Raw genomic sequence first — 21,649 nt, 5'->3', positions numbered from 1 at the left:
AGTTTTTATTTTCTATACATCAGTAACGCCACGACAGGATACGATACGTCATCCAACGATCCCCAACCACGTTTTCCGCTAGTTCATCTTTTTCATTGATTTTCTCATTGAGCGCAATTTTTCCGTAGCCAACTGAAAGAGCTCACTAACACTGTTCTGCGTATATCAGCCGTATCATTACAGAAGAGCCGGCAAAATAACGAAACATGTGTTTTCTGTTTTGATTACCCGTTCGTAGCATTTGCATGAATACAAAGAAGACGTAACATGGTAGTATGGGTGCTTGGATTGCGTGTCATGTCAGAATTTTTATTATGTCGCATTCTGACAGGAGTTTTCACTAGAAAAGATACAGTGCATTGTAAGAATATAGTAAAACATGTTATTTTAATCCAATGACCCAACGAAACATATATTCGAATCTCGAGACGCGAGTGGGAAGGTTGAATTAATCATAAACCAACGATTAAATTTCTATGTTCCGTTTTCGTCTACTGAAAGTTGACAGAAATTTTGTCTGCAGTGCCGCATAATCCGCTCAATATTTGCATTGGAACTGCACAGGATAGACTATGTTTCGGGTAAGCGCAAAAATCCGATGGATTACATAAATTTACTCTACTCTTTTCTGCAGCCCAACAGGAATCAAAAAGGAGTAAAGGGAAAAATTCTTGACCCTGATATAGGTAGAGTTGATTATTACATTTAGCAATACAGTGAATAATGTTTTTTTTTGTTCGAAGATTTTTCCAAGGCAAAAAGTGTTCACAGCATATCGTCCTGGTGGGGTATTGGTGGAATTTTCATCATTCTCTTCATTGGCAATCTGACTAGTTACACTAATTCACATTTACCAGATGCCCTCCGCAACGCTCACCTGGTAAAATATCCAAATGCCTTTATCGCTGAGCGAGCCTACAAAGATTTAAAGATCTTGAATGATTTCGGGCCAAAGCCTACCGGAAGTTACGCCAACGAGATTCTCGCGGTAGACTTCCTGCTACGAGAAATATCCTACATCGATCAGTTAAGGAACAAGAATCAGCATATCGCAGTTGATAAACAGGTCGTATCCGGTGGTTATGTTGGCGTCTATATGAACAAATCCGCTGCCAGCGTATACCGCAATGTTCAGAATGTGGTTGTCAAGCTGGTTGGGAAAAAGCAGGACGACGCGCTACTACTGAATTGTCACTTCGATTCTGTTGCAAACAGCCCAGGGGCCAGCGATGATTTGTCCGGCTGCGCAGTGATGCTAGAAATTCTACGAGTTTTGTCCCGGCAAGCCGAACGCAATCGGTTTTCGATAATATTTCTTTTTAATGGCGCAGAGGAAACTCCACTACAGGTATTTTTTGCGTTTGTTTTTTCTATAGTATTAGAATTAGGAATATGTGTGATTGTTGCTGTTTGGTAAAAATAATTTGTACATTTAAATATTCTCTTATATAACGGTTGCATTCAATTTCTTGCACTCAACAAATATTCAATTCATGAAACTTCACTAATGGCGGGTTTTAATTAGGGAGATCTATAGCTATAGATGGATTTATTATTATATACTTATTCGAGGTATATATAACTTGAATAAATTCAGCATACGCTTGTGAATTTATCACTGGTGAGAAATCACTAAAGTTGGATGCAGTTCTACTTCAGGTGAATAAATTCACCGAAAATATGAAAATATTTATTATGAAGTTCACGCTAGTGTAAACGGTTGATGCGATTTCTATAAATCTCATCATATTTCTTCACATGAATATATCACTAGTCTAAACACACCCTAAGAAGTACAAAATCCAGATTTTCAGCGTCAGGTGTTTTGTGTACCACGCCTTATGTACAATATTTGATTTCAAGTGCAACTAGACTTGCAAACTATTGACATCGACAGTCAAATTTCCTGTTTTTTTCATCCTCAGAATTTATGAAAATATGGAATATAGCTGTTTTTTCTAATTGAAACTGGGTGTAATATTTTTTGTAAAAACTTTCTGTAATTTTATATTGCGAAATTGTGGCTATTTCCACAGTCGAGCCAGCCCAGAAGATTAAATCGGTTGGATCGTAATCCGTGACTTTATACACGTGATAATTAGATTTACGTCCAACCACAACTTGATAAATATGCTAAAGATCTCCACATAACAAATTTCATGGACATCTGCCGTTGTGGACACCTAGAGAGGATGCTACCAGTTTGAAATAAATCACGAAGTGTGGTAATGTATAGATTATGAAGCCAATAGCAAACACTATCTGAATACGCTAGGCTCAAGAAGGACAAAATAATGGTTTATCAAAGATGAGTCAGGAACTCGCGAAATCTGCTGTATGCAGTCGATTTTTGTTTTTCTTGAGAGGTCTAGTATGAGATTTTTTCCGCTCATTAGCTTGTCTTGTGTTCTCGTCTCACTGTCACCCACTTTCTACAGCCTATTGAACACCAGACGCTAACCCTGGTCCTCAAAGTACAACGCTACAGTACTGTCTGATGATGACATCTAATGTAAGTGAACGCTAACAGCAATCCTGGAGAACAAGAGCTGAAAAGGCGGAGAATGCGTTGAAAGAAACTATGCAGAGTGAGCCGAAAGGAGCGATTCCGAAACCAACGAGCGACTCGACCCCATTAACCATCAAAAGGAAAAGGCAAACTCCTGGAGAGAGAAGGATTGCCAAAAAACAAAAAGATGGTAGCTAAGTAACCAACTATGAAAAGAAACAAAACAATGCAGAGATAAATGAGTGGCAAAAAGTTGAACGGAAGAAAAAAGAAGAGAAGGAGAAGGACAAACCAAAGCCTAAACAGAAGAGGTCAAAGCTAGATGCTCTGATTGTGGGTACAGTGGGCACTGCGACCTATGCCGAGATTCTTCGGAAGGCAAAAGGAGTGGCCGTGGCCAGAGGCGAATCCAAAAAGGAGAAATGTTTTTCGAACTGAAAAATGACCAAACGATTGAAAGCTCGGAATTGAAAGATCTCATTGAGAAATGCAAAGAGAAACAGCGAAAGTCCCAAGAAATAGTGCTCGAATGCAAAAACCTGGATGAGATCACTACAGAAGCCGAGTTGAGAGAAGCCCTAAATGAACAGTTCGAGCTGGGAGAAATCTCCCTAGCAATTCGGCTGAGGGAAGCATTTGGAGACACTCAAACAGCAACCATAAGGCCTTGTTCTCACTGTAGCGGGGCGTCAGCGTGGCTTGAGCGGGGCGTGTGATGCTTACGATTAATCGTGTGTGTTCTTACCGATGTGTTCACACCAGGCTGACGTGTCGTGAGCGTGGTTTTGACGTGTGGCTGGCGTGCAAACGAAATCACTTCACGCCGGCGATATTTGTACTTCTCCGCTTCTCTTTAACATATGTTTGTTTGTAGTAGTGACATAATTTAAAAATTTTTGTTTTGTTTTATTTTTTACGTTTTTCACCCTCCGAGTGTTTAGCCGGATACATCCAACGATGTTGGAATATTGAAAAATAAACAAATTTTCATCCTTTCATTCAAAAACACACATTGACAATTTTCATAGAACACGCCGCTGGTACGGTGCAATGTGAGTGAATTAAAATATCGTGGCGAGAAGTGAACACGCCCCGCTCACGCCACGTTGACGCCCCGCTGCAGTGAGAACATGGCCTAAGACTATATAGGATCGCAGCAAGCAAGCTGTTGGATATTGGTAAAATGGAAGTCGGGTGGACAGTGTGCTCCCTGAGAGCTACTCAGCAAGTATTGAGGTGCTTCAAATGCATGGACCAAGCCATGTGCTGCAAAGAACCTGATATATCAGGCCTTTGTATAATGACAGGTTTACATTAGGGTGGGTTTAGACCAGTGATATATTCATGTGAAGAAATATGATGAGATTTATAGAAATCGCATCAACCGTTTACACTAGCGTGAACTTCTATAATGAATATATTCATATTCTCGGTGAATTTATTCACCTAAAGTAGAACTGCATCCAACTTTAGTGATTTCTCACCAGTGATAAATTCACAAGCGTTTACATATGCTGAATTTATTCAAGTTATATATAGCTCGAATAAGTGTATCATATTTATTCTCACCCGTTTACACCTATCTTCACGTGAATAAATCCATCTATAGCTATAGATCTCCCTAATGTAAACCCGTCATTAGGGACATCTATAGCTATAGATGGATTTATTCACGCGAAAATAGATGTGAACGGGAGAGAATATATATGATACACTTTTTTGTGGTATATATAAACACTATGAATAAAATAAATTCAGGCGTATGTAAACGCTAGTAAATTTCCACTGGTGAGAAATCACTAAAGTTGGATGCAGTTCTACTTCAGGTGAATAAATTCAACGAAAATATGAATATATTCCTCATATAAGTTCGCGGTAGTGCAAACGGTTGATGTGATTTCTATAAATATCATCATATTTCTTCACATGAATATATCACTAGCCTGAACCCACCGTAAGATGCGGTGACAAGGGACACTTGGCAAAAGCTTGTACTAACCCTCCAAGATGCATGCTCAGCACGACAGAAGAAGAACCCGCTACAATAACTAAATGGAGGTAACGCAGATAAACCTCAACCACTACAACACTGCACAACAGTTGCTATGGAAAGCCGCATCAGAAACCAAATGGGATGTGGCGATCGTAGCAGATCCGTATTAAGTACCTCCAGATAAACGAAACTGGTTGACCGATAAAGCTAGAATAGCTGCACGGACGACGATGGGAAGATATCCCATCCAGGAAGTGGTATCCGATGCATACGAAAGGTTCGTGATATGCAAAATAAACGGAATCTCCGTATGTAGCTGCTTTAGCCCGCGAGATGGACAATAGGACAGTTCGATCTAATGCTATATGACCTAACAGAAGAGCTCATTGGACGGAGTCCCATAGTCATCGGCGGAGACGTCAACGAATGGGCAGTGGAGTGGGGGAATAGATTTACAAATGCGATGGGTTTTAGTCTACTGGAACCCCTGGCGAAACTGAATGTGAGACTGGTCAACGAAAGCTCCACCAGCACTTTTCATAGAAACGGTCGAGAATGAATCTTCGATGTTACCTTCTGCAGTCCGACGTTGGAATTAAATTGGAGTGTGAGTTGATGATTATACTCTCAGCGATCATCAAGCAATCCGCTACACTGTCCGCTGTCAGAATTCATCTAAAATAAGAAAGAAAGTATAAGAATAAAAAGTCGGAGGTGGAAGTCGAAGGGATTCGACAAGAATCTATTCATTGGAGCACTCCGAGAGGAACGAACAGTCACCAGTCTCAGTGTCGGCGAACTGTGAAATTTGATAGTGAGAGCATGTGACGTTACCATGCCACGAAAACTAATACCGAAAAGCGAACGTCGCCCAGTTTATCGGTGGAACGAGACGATTGACTCCCTTCGATCGAACTGTTGTCGAGCCAGGAGTAGAATGCAAAGGGCCAGAAATGCTACCGACAGAGTGGAGCGCAGGGAAGTACTCAAAACAGCAATAGTCGCTCTTAAGAATGAAATAAGACTTAGCAAGATCAACTGCTTCAGAGAGCTATGCCGCGATGCCGATGCGAATCATTGGGGCAATGCATATAGGGTGGTGATGTATCCGATGAGCTAGTCACCAACACCATATAGTGATAATGAAGAACACGTCGAGAGAGTGTCCACAGAAGAGCTGTTGGTGGCAGCAAAAAAAAACTGAAAGTAAATAAAGCATCTAGCCCCGACGGGATCCCACATGTGGCCGCTCAAATCCCGACCCTTTTAAAGCAACGATGCAAAAGTGTCTGGATGAAGGATGCTTCCCAGATATTTGTAGGAGACAGAAACTGGTGCTGTTACCAAAACCAGGAAAGCTGCCAGGGGAACCCTCTTCTAGACCCATTTGTCTACTGGATACACTTGGAAAACTGCTGGAAAAGATCATTTTAAGCAGGTTGACGAAGTGCACAGAAAGTGCTAACGGGCTCTCGAAGACGTAGTTCGGGTTCCGGAAATACAACCCCACGATGGATGCTATCCTGTTAGTTGCCGAAGCGACCAAAAAAGCTTTAAAGCAGAAAATACGCGGAAATAATATTGTGCTATAATAACGATTGACGTAAAAAATGCTTTCAACAGCGCCAGTTGAGAAGCTATTGCCGAAGAATTGCACCGAATGAAGGTACCGAACTATCGCGTTTTTCAATTAGAGCGCTACAAAAGTTTTTTTTTAAATAAAACAAAAACGGTTTTGGATATCAGTGAAATTCTTTATTCATGTCAAAGTACATTTTATGCCATTATGTGAGAAACTCGATTTCTTTTGCATGGCCACCACGAGCACGCTCAAAAGCATAAATCGACCGATACTATTGCAATTTCACGTTCGATATTCGTACGAAGCTCATCAATCGTCGCAAGCTTGTTGGCATAGACCATAGACTTGACGTAGCCCCCAGGAAATAGTCTTGCGGCGTCAAATCGCACGACCGAGGTGGCCAATTGACTGGGCCATTTCATGAGATAACACGCTCACTAAACTTGGTTTTCAATAAATTAATTGTAAAATTCGCAGTGTTGCTTGTGGCGCCGTCCCGTTGAAACCACATATTGTTCAAGCCCATTTCATCCAATTCGGGCCAAAAATATTCGTTTATCATTGAGCGGTAGCGTTTCCCATTCACAGTAACGTGCCGGTCTTGATCATCACGGAAGAAGTACGGCCCAATGACGCCGCCGGACCAAACCGTATTTTTTCGGAATGCAATGGTGACTCATGGAGTTCGTGTGGATTGCTGCCTGACCAATAATGCATATTTTGCTTATTGACAAAGCTATTCAGTCAGAAATGAGCCTCAATGCTGAAGATGATTTTTCGATGAAAATCCGGATCATTTTCAAGTTGTTGCTCAGCCCAATTCACGAACATACGACGCTTCTGGTGATCAAGCTGCTTCAGTTCATGCATCAATTTGATCTTTTAAGGATGTAGGTCAAGATCTTTCCGCAAAATTCGCCACAACCACGTCACAGAGATGCCCAACGCTTGAGAACGACGTGCGAGAGACCGATTTGGGTCTTCCTCAATTGATGCGCTAGGGGCAGCAATATTCTTGACACTACGGGCACTTCTTTGTCTCACTGGTACGGGAACATTTTGTACTGTGCCTGTGGATTCAAATTTTTCCACTAGACGCTCAATTATTGATCTGGCAGGACGATTATGATGACCATAAATTGGACGTAGCGCTCTTAAAGTTGAGGCCATTGACTCCGAATTTCGGTAGTAAATTTTTATAATTTCGACTCGTTGGATCGAGTATCTTTTCATTATGAAAAGGCACACCTTACTGAAGAGAAATGTCAAGAGAGCGGGAAAAAATATGGCGTCGTTTGCTGTCCCTATCGGTCTACCTTTGTAGCGTCCCTATTGAAATACCCGTTACTAGCCGCAGCGTTGCACATCGATGTGCGGAGTCAACCATTAAGCACGGTGAACTACCCGACTACTATGTTCCGTCCCAACGGTATAAAAGCGAGGTGCGCTGCCTATAAAAGCAAGGTGCGCTGCCGAAAATCGCCACAATTTCACCAACCATCGCGACAACATCGGAGAACCAACAGGAAGAAGCAGCAGCAACCGAACAGCTCCGAAAAAAAGAAGATGGAATTGTAGAAGAGAAAAGAAATTAGGTTTAAAGTTGTTATTTTCCGCCATCTTTTTCTTCTACATTCTAGCCATTCCGAAAGAGTAAAAGCCTTTCTCAAGGTTTCCGATCCAGCGAATCAACCCGCATCCGACTACGATCCCCGACGAGAGCTCCACCCGTTCAGCCAATTGGTCCCGAGCTCAGAAGTTCCCGAAAATACAGTCCACCACAACCTAGTCTTTGTTCCCAGACTGAACATACTTCGAGATGCTTAAGTTCCTGAAGGAGGAAACTTTCATACTGGAAAAGGTCGAGGCCTGCAGTATACAAGCCTGTAGTGCAGAAAGCCCATACTGCTGTTTCATTAAGCGAATCGGAAATGAATTGTGATTTTTGCGGAAAGGTACATGCTAATTATCAGTGTTCAGAGTTTAAGGCTTTTCCTTCTCAGAGGTTGGTTAAGGTAAAAGAGAGGAATGTTTGCTTTAATTGTCTCAGGAAAGGTCACCGTGGTATCAATTGTTCATCGGAGAAATCTAGTCAAAAGTGTAAACGTCGCCACCATAATCTTCTTCATGCCGAGTATAAACATAATCATGTTCAGGATCCACCAATCAAGTCGTTCCCGAAGACAGTAGCGGAATGGGCAGATTCATCTACATCGACTCTGGCGACGGCCACATGTTCAAGCCTGGCTACTCGCATGCAACAAGTGCTGCTGCATACAGCGGTGGTTTTTATCCAATAAAACTACCAGCTGCATTCGTGTAGAGTATTGTTAGACAGTGGTTCTCAAGTAAATTTAATTACACGCTCTTTAGCAAATAAGTTTGGTTTGAAATTTGATTCATCGAACTTCATAGCATTCGGGGTGAACAGTATGAAGATTCAATCATCAAATTGCGGGGTTATACATCTTTCATCGAGGTACAAAAAATTTCAAGCGAAGGCAAACTGTCTGAAAAGGTGACTACAGATCTCCCATCATCGATGATCGATATCAGCGCATTATAAATTCCTACTGAATTTCAGCTAGCAGTTTCAAACTTTTTCCATTCAAGTAAAGTGAATATACTCTTGGTTAGCGAATGGTTTCTCAAGTTGTTACTACCCGGAGAATTCTTGTTGGCTCACAATCTTCCCATACTTCGTGAGACCCAATTTGTATGGGTTGTCGGTGAAGTGTATGATCAAAGTGTGGCATCTGATGGAATAGTTTACTTGCACACCGTAACGATGGATGAATTAAGTCAGTCCATACAACGATTCTGGGAAATAGAGAATGTCGCTGTCGGTAGTACCGAAGAAGAGGAATGTGAAGAACAAGGCGACTCATCGTAGAGATGCTTCCGGGCGATACATCGTCCAACTGCCCTTGAATGAGTCCGTAAGCGAGTTGGGAGATTCCAGGCCACTTGCATTGAGAAGGTTCTATGCGCTAGAACAAAAACTTTCGCAGCACCCAGATGCAAGGAAGCAATATCAAGACCTTATGGATGAGTACGAGAAGATCATTGCAAAGAAGTGGATGTTAGCAAGGATCTGACAGGTATCATTGAATGGTTCTTGCCTCATCATGCGATTCTGCGACCTTCTAATACAACTACCAAGTGTCGCGTTGTGTTCGATGCGTTTGCTAAGGTATCTGGTCGGTCGCTGAACGATGTTATGAAGATTGGTGCTTACAACAAAAGAGATCTGCAGTCTATATGGTCGGTGTTAAGTCAGAGAGGACCAAGTCGCAAAATTGAAAATTTCCAGTTATTGATTGAATTAGGTTAAGCATTTCATAAGCTACATTCCACATTAATCAGATTTGGAAAATCAAGCGTGTAGCGTACGGAACCGGGTTAGTGAGATAAACTCTACCGGTACACACTTTAAGTGAAAATATGTGAATACGCTGGAAAATCCAGCCGATGTAGTGTCGCGTGGCCAATCGACTGACGTTCTTGAGAATAACGACCTTTGGTGGAACGGTCCATTGTTCCACCGCAGCGAGCAATATCAGATGATCATTCCAGAGCTTTTACCCGATGAAGATCATCCTGAGATGCGGCGAGCCACTGTAGCTTCCACGATTGTGACATTGGAATATTTACCGGTGTTCCACAAATTCGCATCTTTCAAAAAGCTTCAACGAGTTTTGGCATATGTCTTGCGTTTTTGCCGGAATGCGATGGAGAAGATGGCCAAGAGGAGAATCACAGGACGGTTTCCCAGTGTGTTTGCACCAATCTTTGAAGGTTATCATCAAAGTAGTTAAGTTGAAACATTTTGGTAGAGAGATAATCATGATGAAGTCCAGTGAATACTGTGAAAGGTTTTCTAAGTTGAATCCTTTTTTGGACGATGGTATGATTCGTGTCGGCGGACCACTGTGACATTCAAGCCTGTCCCATGGAGTTGAGCATCCGTGGATCTTACCAAATAAAGAAGAAATCGTTCAACGCATGATTGAGACAGTACACCGAGAACCTTCACATAGGGCCATCTGCTTTGCTGGCCCAGATTTCAGGAGTCCGTTCAGCTGTTCTCAAGGTAACAAAGAATTGCGTGTGGTTTTTTAGACTTAACCCTCCGTGTGCTGGTCAGTTCATGGGGGATCTTCCTATTGCAAGGTGCGATAAAGCTCCGGCTTTCATAGAGGTTGGCGTGGATTTCGCGGGTCCTATACTTATCAAGTAAACTGGAAGAAGGCTAGCACCTGTGAAGGGATACGTGTGCATCTTCGTTTGCATGGTCACCAGAGGCATTCATCTGGAGGCCCTACAGCAATCTGTTTCTCGTTGTGGTGTCCCGGAGAAAATATTTTCCGATAATCGGACAAATTTCGTAGGTGCGGAATGAACTAAACGAATTGTCTCTTCAAGCAGCTAGACACCGACTTCAAGATATTCATGTTCTGTCAACCTTGGCAGATTGAATGGAAGATGATTCCCGTACATGGGCGGGAGCTGGGAGGCAGGTATGAAGAGCTTCAAGACCATCTTTAAGAAGAAGTGACAATCAAGCCTCCTAACGATGTCCCAGTTTTCGACCTTGCTCTGTCAAATCGAAGCTCAGCTTAAATCTCAGCCTCTATATGGTCCTTCTGACGATCCGTCGGAATTCGAGCCGTTAACCTCAGGTCATTTTATGATCGATCGCCCTCTGACTGCCATTTCGGAGCGTAGTTATGATGGAACCCCGGTGAATAAACTTTCCAGATGGCAATATGTCCAGCATCTGCGTCGAGAATTCTGGAAGCACTGGTCTGAAGAATACCTGTTGGAGTTACCGGTCCTGCAAAAATGGAGTAAAAGGAAGGACAACATTCTACCTGGAACAGTGGTGGTTATCAAAGATGATAATTTACCTCTTCAGGAATGGAGGTTGGGGAAGGTCGAATCAGCCTGTTTAGGAGCAGATAGATTGATCCGTGTGGTGGATGTTCGAACTAAGGTGGGTTTGCTGAGAAGACCAATTCATAAGCTGCCGCTCCTATATTGAATAACCTAGAGATCAGAAAATGCTAGTTTCCCGCGGAGGAGAATGTTCGAGCCGTTCGCCATGAATACATTCCTTCCAGTGCATCAACAAATGCAACCTGCTGAATCTAACAACACGCAGTACCAGCGAGAAACTGCAGCTGCACGAGGCGGGGATTAAAGGTAGCCATTTTTTTATTCTTCACTGTGCTTCCGATGCGTATAGTCGTGAATTTTATCCAATCAAATAAATCAAATGTAGTATTACTAAATATATAGTTATAGCCAGAAAAGAAAGTTGTTTTTCATCCAATGTGCGATTCCGTGGAAAAAAATTTAAGGACAAATATTAAGCGTGAAAAATTACAGTCCATTCGTTAAGTAAGCAACACTTTGTAACCGAAAGAAAACAGTGAATTGTACAATTTAAGTTCCATTGCCTCAATAAAAAAGCTTCTTGGAGCTTTTGCAATTGATCTTTACAAATAAAAGAACTGGAAAGCTGAAATTTGATCAACAACTTTCGAATTTTGTTTTTTGGCGTAGGACTACGTCTTTCATTTCTATACCGGGGTGTAAAATCAAAGTTTCGAAAACGAAAGCGTTACGCCGGAGACCGAGATTTTGAGCGTTAATAGCTCCTAAACAACTGAACGAAATGGTATGATAAACACTTCATTCGAAAGATAAAATGTCTACGCGTTCTATACTTGTTACTTTCTGATCCAAAAACTTGTTTCAATAGTCTTAAAACTGCTTTCAAAACAGGCTATTGAAATCACCAATCGGTATATAAGCGAGCGCCGCTCGGAAATCCACTCAGTTCAAATTGAACAGCGATTGGAGCATGTTGTCGCTGTTGTGGTGAAGCTCTTCGTTTATCATGAAAGCGCGGATGAACGGTGTCACCAAGAGCCTGTTTGTGCACCTTAGGCCAGAAGGGAATCCATCAGGAGGAGAGTGATGCCACAAACAGTTCCCCGGGAAGATCTCGAAGCAGCCGCTACACACACACATACACGCGCGGAATTCTTTCCGTTTGGATGCCATTCAGCATCGAGAAAGATCCGGAAAATAATCTGCCAGTTCCTCTGGGAATTTAAAAATACATTCATGTGAAAGAGTTTATTTGAATGTTTTCTATCCATGTAACACTGTGACCAAATATGTTTCAATCAAGTGGGCTTCCAGTATCGAGGAAAATGTGGAAATATCTAATCGTTACTGAAAATAATCTGCCAGTTCCTCTGGGAATTTAAAATTACATTCATGTGAAACAGTTTATTTGAATGTTTTCTATCCATGTAACACTGTGACCAAATACATTTGGTTTTGTGATTTTTCAATCAAGCACAATTAACAGGATAGCTTCTGAAGATTATTCTTCCCCATCAGTAGGATATTTCCGTATCCAATATTGGATGCATAAAACCTTGTGCCTCCAACGTAACGCTCTCGTTTTCGAAGTCCCCCAAATATTCATTCATTCAGAATGAATTCAGATTCAACTTCAAACAAATGATCTCTAAATCAACGATAGTCCTACGTCACCCTTGCGGTTATACCATAGATATAGCCCACTTCCTTTTTTTTTCTCTTAGGCATCCCATGGTTTCATCACGTCACACCAATGGGCCAAAGAAGTACGAGCGTTCATCAATCTAGAATCTGCGGGCTCTGGCGGCAAAGAAATGCTGTTCCAAAGTGGACCGAGGAACCCTTGGTTGATAGAAATGTACGCTAAGGCTATTATGTATCCCTATGCTCAGGCAGCAGCCGAAGAGGTGTTCCAATCGGGCGTAGTTCCTTCAGATACAGATTTTCGCGTATTCCGTGATGCGGGTGGTATACCTGGAATGGATTTCGCGTATACTGCTAACGGTTATCGGTATCACACGACGTACGATTCTATCGATTATATTCCAATGGCAGTACTGCAACGTACCGGGGACAATATATTGTCCCTTACCAAAGCGATTGCCAATTCTGAAAACCTTGCCAACCCTCACCAAAAGTCGGAACATACGGTATACTTCGACTTTCTGGGACTGTTTTTCATTTCGTACTCGGCAGAAGTGGGGCTTATGATCAATTTATCAGTAGTACTACTATCAATTATTATCCCGTTTTTGTCACTAGCTCGATCAACAAGTGGCACTCATGGGAAACAAATTCGCTCCGAAACAGTAGTAGGGTTTGTGGCAACATTGGTCGGAGTGGTTGTTAGTGGATTGGTCTGCTTTTTTATTGGATACCAGCTTGACTTGATAGGGCGTTCCATGTCTTGGTATTCGTCCACGAACCTAGTTCTGGGGGTGTACTGCTGCCCAGCATTGCTCTTCCAGTGTCTAACACATATGTTGTGTAGCAAAATATTGGGAAGCAAAACGGTAAGTAAGTGTTATTTAATTTCAAAACTCTTATCTCAATAATTTCATGCTTCCAGACACCACTTAGCCTCGCACTAAAAGTTCAAGCTCGCTTGAATGGTGTGAACTTATTCTGGGGAATGCTAACCCTAGGCATTACTTTCACAGGCTACCGAATAGCGTACATATTTATGGTCCTTATCTTCTTCTCACTCCTATCGAACACCCTGATCTCGATGTTCGGTGTGCAAAACTCTGTTCACAAGTGGCTTTATATACATTTGCTCTTCCAAATATTCGCCATCCTATGGAGCACTCAGTTCTACCATATGGTACTGAACCTATTCATTCCAATAACCGGTCGCATAGGAGCATCGATCAATCCGGATTTGATAATAGGAGCCATGGCGACCTGTCTCACGTTGCTCTCAACCAGTTATATGACTCCGTTGATATTTCTACTGAAAAAGACCGACAAACTCATCGGAGAGCTGGTAGCAATAACATGTATCGCTTTATTGCTCGCTTCATCCACCCATATTGGATTCCCCTACAGAGACGATAGCTTGAAGGCTCCTACCGTTCAGAGGCATTATATAACGGTTAGTATCAAGATTGATGTTTTTTCGATTTCATCAAGATTATCTATAACATTTCATCCAACAGCATACGCTTCGAACGTTCCACGACTACAACGGTGGAGTTCGATACACCGATTCTGGGTATTTACTTCAAGAACTTGACCGCAATGCTAAGAAGACGATCGAGGGAATAGCAATGCCCGATGGGATCACTCCAATGCGTGAAATAGTAACTTGCGAGAAGGAATTATTCTGTGCTATTCCTTTCTACTCCATATGGCACCAGGTGTTGTTCGAGTAAGTGTTTGTTAGTGAAAATTAGATGAAGTTGTTCGATGTCCTTACTCGACAGAAACTATTGGATTCCATCGCCGCCACCGATCATACATACATCGGTGAAGTGTTTGCTGAGTGGTAAAGATAAGATTTCCGAGAACGAGTATCGATTGCAACTGACGCTGCACGGAGACCACCAGTGTGCATTGGTTATTGGTCCAAAAGCTGGAGCTTCGCTCGTCAACTGGGATTTAGTGGACGAGCTGCCCAATCCCATCGAATTCAATAGCCAACGCGGGTATTTCGTACTTATAAGCAGTGGGCTTAATCCCGTTCCACTAAATTTCACGTTACATATGAGAGTAAGTACACAACCTTTTGTTTTCACTATAATTACTCTGAGTTTACAAATTTCGATCGTTTTTAGCATGAAATTTCAAATTATGATGGTCCATTGGTGGATCTAACCGTGACAACAACGTTTTGGGAGCACCAAAAGCAGCACACGCCTGTTTTTAACAAACTGTTGGCTCGTGTTCCGACATGGGCCCATGTTGTTCCTTCTGTAGCCGCTGTCAATAGTTATATATTCTAACTTTAGGTTATAATTTAATCTAAACAGAATATTGTTTCCATGTTCAAAGATTATGACAACCTCAAATGGTTTGAATTAGAATGTATTTATGAGTAGACGCTTTAGATGCTCTTCCTCAGTATGTTGAGTCAATAGATACATTCATCCCATTTTTGATACTTTGCAGATAGTATATACTCGAGTCGATAGCAGAAGAGGTAACACAACTTCACGTCTAATCTAAGGACACTTATAGTTGAGCCATTTGCTTTCGAGACTTGAGCCATTTTTTCCGTACGTTAGTTCTAGAAAGTAGAAACACGCACTATCGTTTTGTTGTGTGTGTTTTTTTTTATTATTTGATTTTAAGAGGCGTAGCACTTAAGGCTTTTGCCTCGCTGTAACATCTAGAGCTGATTAAATAACCCAGTGGTCTTCAAAAATTGTATAAGCTTTGTTTCGTTATCGGTTTCTTGGGATAGGTTGTCGTGCTGAGAATGACTCAGACGAAATTGTTGTCGATGTTCTTCCTAGGCTCTACATTCGGCGAGCATGTGTTGAACAGTGAGCTGCACTCCGCAGGTGATACAAACTGGCTGTTCAGTTTTACCGCAAAAGTGCTGGGGTGACATTACGCATTTCGAAACGAGTGATTTTTGTTCCTTCCGACCATTTTGACATGCCTTTAACCAGCTTTGTTTACGAACCCAAATATTTTACATTTCTCTATGAGACAAATTTTGCTCTAAATCTTGTACACCGAAAATATGAACTTGAAAAATATTCATAATTCTGAAACCATTTCGATTTGAGTTCGAATTTTCTCGAAACGAGTTACTCGTTTCGAAATGCGCAATGCCGACCCTGATCTCTTTATATTTCCAAATGTTAGCCAGTCGGTCTGCCAGTTCGTTTCCATGAATACCGACATGACTGGGAACCCAAACAAGTGTGATCACCTTATTCACGGCGTGAGTTTCGGCTGCTTGAATGAACGAGTGTTTGCTTCTCCCACATTCTATTATGAGAAGTGCACTGGCTGAATTCGAAAAAAATGCCTTGGTCCCATCTGCTCTGCTAATTCCGTATGATAAGATGTAGATGTGAACACACTTGTTGATGACAACACTTCTCATACGAATATCGCGGGCTCATTGGCTACTTTGATGTACGAGCATGTTTCACTCATACGGATCTCTTTTCACAGTATCCCTTCCATTCGATTGAATAACCCCACCTTCATGCAAGCCGCTTGTCATGCTGTTATTTGAGATTTACGTGTGATCCTATCAATTGAACTAGTGACCGACACTCAATTGACACCTGATAATGCCTTGGTTTGTCTTCATACAAAAACAGAGGAACAACTGGTGAGAGTGAATTTCTTATTTCTTTTATTCTTACGCTCCTCGCATTACTGTGAGAGTAAGGTAAGGTTACTCATGTAAAACATGAGTAAGGGGCATTAGGAAATGCTCTCCCATCACCTGCTCTGTGTATGCCTTGCTTATATGACAGTGAATGAACCGAAATAATGCTTCAATGCGGAAAGCTCAGGTTTTGAGAATGAATTATTTGTTTTCGTTCGGCCAAAAACATTCATCACATTCAAATGAGAAGGGAGAGCGTTCGTTTGACAATGAACCCTTTCGGATATCAGTTGACAAGGTTAGCCAAATTCAAGCGATCGAGTAATGCTTTGTGACAAATGGTATTCTTTGTCATTTTCGTCGGTTTCTTTCGATTGAGCCTGAATTTTCACCGCACTGGCTGTGATTCTTCTCAGATCACCAGGAGGATGCTGCATGGCTTTTTTAAGCAGTTTTCTACGTCGTTTCATTGCCGCTGCACATGCTGGATTCCACCAATATGCATATCTTTTAGGACGATCAAGCATGGACCTTAGAATGGTGATCGACGCTGATTCAACAATAAAGCGGGAGATGGCGGAAATATCCATGGAACAATTGTGACAATTGAACATTTTGTTTCCGAAGAGTACCCAGTTGGTCAAACGCATATTAAATCTGCTTCGGCCAGTTACTCTGGCAACTGTGGAATCCAGTTCAATGAGGGTTGGAGGGTGGTCGCAGTTCGCAGGGTCTAAGGGGATTTTTCAGGTGAGTCTACTGACCAACGAGTGCGACGCGAAATTGACATCTATAGCAGTGTTGGCATTACCGACAGTATCGATACGGGTGTGTGTTCCATTGTTTAGTGGTGTCAACTCGTTTTCGCAGGCCGATTCAAAAACTCTGTTACCAGTGTTGTTGGATCCCAGGTTGTCCCAGGACAAATGTCTGCCGTTGAAATCACCGACGAACACAGCTCTTCCAAAAATCTGTTCGGAAATGCCCATCAGTGCGCAGAGCACTGTGTGTGTTGTTGTATACGCAGACGGTTTTCCCAATTCCAGCAGACGCCGAACGAACGTTATCGCGTCGAACGCGGCTAGTAAACGGAGGAGTGGAGGAGAAGTTACATCAATCGTGGCCAGAGGGAAAGATTTTTCTGATTGTGTTGGAAACTTGCCTGTGGTGCTTCCAGTTGCCTGATATCAGCAAGCACCGAACGCACGTCGGGGTGCCCCGGATCATGTCCGGACGCGGCTGGCAAGGGGCTACGAGGGAGAAAAGATGCTAAAATGTTTGCATCCAAAGAAGCATTCGGGAGTTTTCGTTAATTGTACCATTTCCGTGCCCGTTATCATTGCCGTGTCGGATATCTTCGTCGGAATTGGTGAATCTACTCGAAATTATCACCGGAATTTTTTCCGGCTTCGGTTTCGTCTTCAGTGCCGCTTAAATACATAGATACTGATGCTTGGGTGTTGGTTGGTGAAAAATCGTGCATGATTCGATAAGCTTCCTTATGCTTCCGCATTGTTTCTCGCAATATAGGGGAAATACGGCCAAGCTTTGTACCTTGTGATTCAGTGTCCGTTGACAGGGTTGTGAATATGTTGATCGATGACAGTGCTTTGTAGCGATGTAGAATCTTCAATGAGGGAACTGATGCCGATCGAGAGTGACATGCTGTTTAGACTTATCTGCAGTTGTCGTTCCTTTTTCGCTTGTTTTTTTGAGAGTGGCTGAGATTTTTGTGCTTGCTGTTGTTTCTGCGTTTGATGAGGTTTTTGCTGTTCTTGAGACTGCTGTATTTCCTGGTTTTAAGAGGCTATTCGCCGTTCCGCTTTTAGAATGTACTCCCGCAAACTTTCTCTTTCGTTTTCAGCTTTTTCCTTTGCCTTAAATGTGCTATCGAATTTTTGTTGCAGATTCCTCAACGAGCTTTTCAATTCATCGATCTCATATTCCTGAATTTGCATTCTTCGGAGAACGTTGTTGTCGTTAATTTTGGGAGGACTTTCTCTAGACAGCATAACGTGCTTGATTCCAGTTGAGATTGTTGTCAACCTTATATTTGATGATAACTTCCTCTTCACGGTATTTTGAACAATGTCAACTGTTGCAGCTGTGCGCATTTGACGATTCTTTCGTAACTTCTCCGTCACAATTGGCTCAGGGTAGTGTGCACATTTAAACTCCCGTGTGCATGGCGTGCATGGTGCCTGCTGGTTATTTTCATGAGAACCTGCGCATTTGTGCATTTTATTAAGCGGGTAAGAGAAAACGTTTCTCGGCATATTTTTTGGCCATGTCCGTAGCTGCTACAGCGTCTGCATATTAGAGGGGACGGACAGTAAGCCAGGCATTCAACTCTTAGCCACCCAATATCTACGTAGTCGGGGCGGATTGCAGAAGAAAACGTGAGGACAACATTACCGCGAAATTCACTGGTTTTTGTCTTTTGATTAAATGTTGAGATAGAAAAAAACATCGAAAACACCTTGCGAAGCTTGTTCGGATAACAATTTTCCTTAGACACTAATTTCACTTCAGGACAATAGATTTTTCCTTGTGTTCGATTTATCGCAGGATGTATAATAACCTCGATACTTGTATTAAGCTGTTTGAGAGAAAATAATCCTTCCGCAATGACAGGAGACATGGTTTGTAGAAGGTAGCGTTTCCCTTCATCTTCAGCGCTGACCGAAATACGATTGCGGATACTGTCCAATTTCAACCTGGGCTGCCAGAACAAAAGGATCGGGAAGAGATTGATCCCTAGAAGAAGGAGAACGACGCAGAAGAAGCCATCAACAAATACCGTAATTTTCTTTTGTTCTCACATGACTTGGCAAGCGACTAGGCACTCCGTTGACAGAACCCGGCGGTTTGAATTCACCAGAATCGGTCACGGCACCCGCCATGGTGCCGGATAGAAAAAAAACCTTCGCCACCCAGCTCTAAACAAAAACGAAACAATAAGAAGCGACTGCCGAAGCAATAAGCCCGAAACAATGAACAAAAACTCAACACGATCAGCAACACGCCTGCTCCTGAGAACTGATACACTTCGAGTTGTTGTTGTGTGTGTTTTTTCACTTATTTCATTTAGAAATGCTCACGAAAGTACTATATACTCGAGATGATGAGAGTTACGAGCGAATATAAATTGGCTGTCCATTGCAATTCGGCATATTATTCAAAACAGACGTAAAGAAACGGATGTAGCCAGTTGCTTTCGAAATTTCGTAGCACAATAGGTTCATCATTTTCCAGAAAATCTCGCATTGCAAAAGAGCGATCGGGTTCCGGTAGGCGGTGTTCAACCTTAATCAAATCATTTTACATCGGCCAGTTAAAGCCTCCAATTTCATGCAAAAGTCTTCTTTGAATACATCTTTTAATTTGAACTATGGATTAACCATGATTTACAAGTTTTATCATATCATATTATTCATATTATTCATTTCATTTAAGATTATGGTTATATATTCCATAAACTAGGGTTTGATGTATCGTGGAAATTCCATTTATACATAGTTGAAAAGGAACAATAGTGAACCCTTTACATTCGTATCGCAGACGGTGAAAGTTTTCATTAATTCAGTAATTCACACCTTTTCAAATCAAATAAGAAGCGCTCAAAAACGCAACTCGTCGCATTTTTTTTCGGCCAAATATGTCAGATTAAGTAACAATCGTAAAAACAACATTATTAATTTCGTAATGCACTATAATTCGGTGCCAGCCGATGCGAAGATGCTTCGAAATCAGTGCTGAAGTGAAATTTTAAACGAAGCGCTTAACGCTATTTAACCAAAGCTATAAATGCAAGTTCACAAAAATTAAACGTAAAAATACACCAATTTTCTTAGAAAAAAAACAAATAATATAAGAGGTTTGATATTAATTCTAACTGCGATAAAAAAGTATTGTTTGATTGGAAGAAACAGAAATGTACTGGTTTAGTAGGCAATGGTTTGAGGATAAAACAGCTTACAAAGTAGATAATATGTAAGAAATTGTGACCGGAAAAATCGGCAAGAAACCATCTGCAGCAGAAACAATTGCACAGAAAAACGTGTGATGTCACTAGTAGGCTAGAAGATTGTGACGCGGGAAAAACATCATGGGTATAAATGCCCCACAGAAAAGCATAATTTCTATAATAAATTGATTTTGTAGTTTTTGTTTTCGAAATTCATTCTGAGGTGAATATAATGGGAGCTAAGTCCTTCACGAGAATAAGGAATCGAGGCGGGCCAAGTCTCACAGACCGTCCTATACCCATGATGTTTTTCCGTGTCACTTGTGGATTTTTTTGTGCGGTTGTTTCTGCTGCAGTTGTTTTCTTGTCGATTTTTTTCCGGAAATCGTAAAAAATAATATTCCTCAGAAACTCCGGATACTTCTTCTTTCTCAATATCAACCAACAAATTTCTTACTAGTTTAGAAAATAAAAAATGTTACTGCTTTGAACATAGATAATTCGTACTGAGGTCATAATTCCTAACTCTATTATAATAGTAATAAAAGTATCACTTGATTACATTAAAGATTCTTTATATTCCGAAAGCATTGAAACATATGAAGTGCACGAAACCAAATAGCGAAAGATTATCGGAATGAAACTCAGTATAGCTTTTATTGCGTGAATAAATGTGACGCGGAATACAAAACGGGGGGAAAATGGACGCGTCCCAACAAGAATGAAATTAGTTCACAGATCTGTCACTGAAGGCGTTGCTGAAATAAAGTGTGGCCAGTTTGGCTGCGATGTGAAGCACACCGCACTACTCCCCCTTCCTAATAACACTTTCATTGTATCCGGAAACGTACGTGATGTCCACTTTTAGTTATGCGGTCAGATGATGAATCAGCATCCTTGCTGATGTGGGCCGGTTTTACCCTGTCGATCGAAACTGTCACTTGTTTGTCTTTAATTTTAATGGTGAACATTTTACTGTTCCTTGAGACGACTTCATGTGGCCCTGTGAAAGGAGGTTCTAGTGCGGCTCTGACTTTGTCGGTTTTTAGAAAAATGTGTGTGCACTCCACAAGTTCCTTTGGAATATATACATGTCGACTTGTGTCATTATTAGAAGCTGATTTTGGTATTAGCGAGTTCATTTTTTCTCGTAGGTTGGCTACAAAAGTTTCTTTAGAACCCCAAAGGGGCTGCTTTTCAATCATCGCACCGGGAATTCGAATGGTCGTACCGTATAGCATTTCAGATGCTGATGTCTCTCCGCGTACCGCAGTTCTTAGTCCGAGTAGGACTAATGGTAAAGCATCGGTCCAACTTGATTTGTATGATTCTAGTGCCGTTTTGAGTGGTCTGTGCCAGCATTCAATCATCCCGTTGGCTTGTGGATGGTAAGGTGTAGTATGAAT

General features: G+C 41.7%; 1 protein-coding gene across 1 annotated transcript; it reads left to right on the top strand.

The window, feature by feature from the left end:
- Positions 1-305: 305 nt before the first annotated feature.
- Positions 306-20,811, top strand: LOC129763219 (endoplasmic reticulum metallopeptidase 1-like). Its single transcript, XM_055762103.1, has 8 exons — positions 306-581; positions 635-686; positions 744-1,348; positions 12,708-13,496; positions 13,553-14,077; positions 14,142-14,353; positions 14,409-14,694; positions 14,760-20,811. The coding sequence occupies exons 1-8, from the start codon at positions 573-575 to the stop codon at positions 14,925-14,927; spliced, it is 2,646 nt and encodes an 881-aa protein (XP_055618078.1). The 5' UTR covers positions 306-572; the 3' UTR covers positions 14,928-20,811.
- Positions 20,812-21,649: the final 838 nt, after the last annotated feature.

The sequence above is a fragment of the Toxorhynchites rutilus genome, chromosome 1 (assembly GCF_029784135.1).
Source record: "Toxorhynchites rutilus septentrionalis strain SRP chromosome 1, ASM2978413v1, whole genome shotgun sequence".
Taxonomy (NCBI): Eukaryota; Metazoa; Arthropoda; class Insecta; order Diptera; family Culicidae; genus Toxorhynchites; species Toxorhynchites rutilus.
The sequence above is the reverse complement of the archived record's forward strand: the minus strand, read 5'-3'. Positions and strand labels throughout refer to the sequence as shown.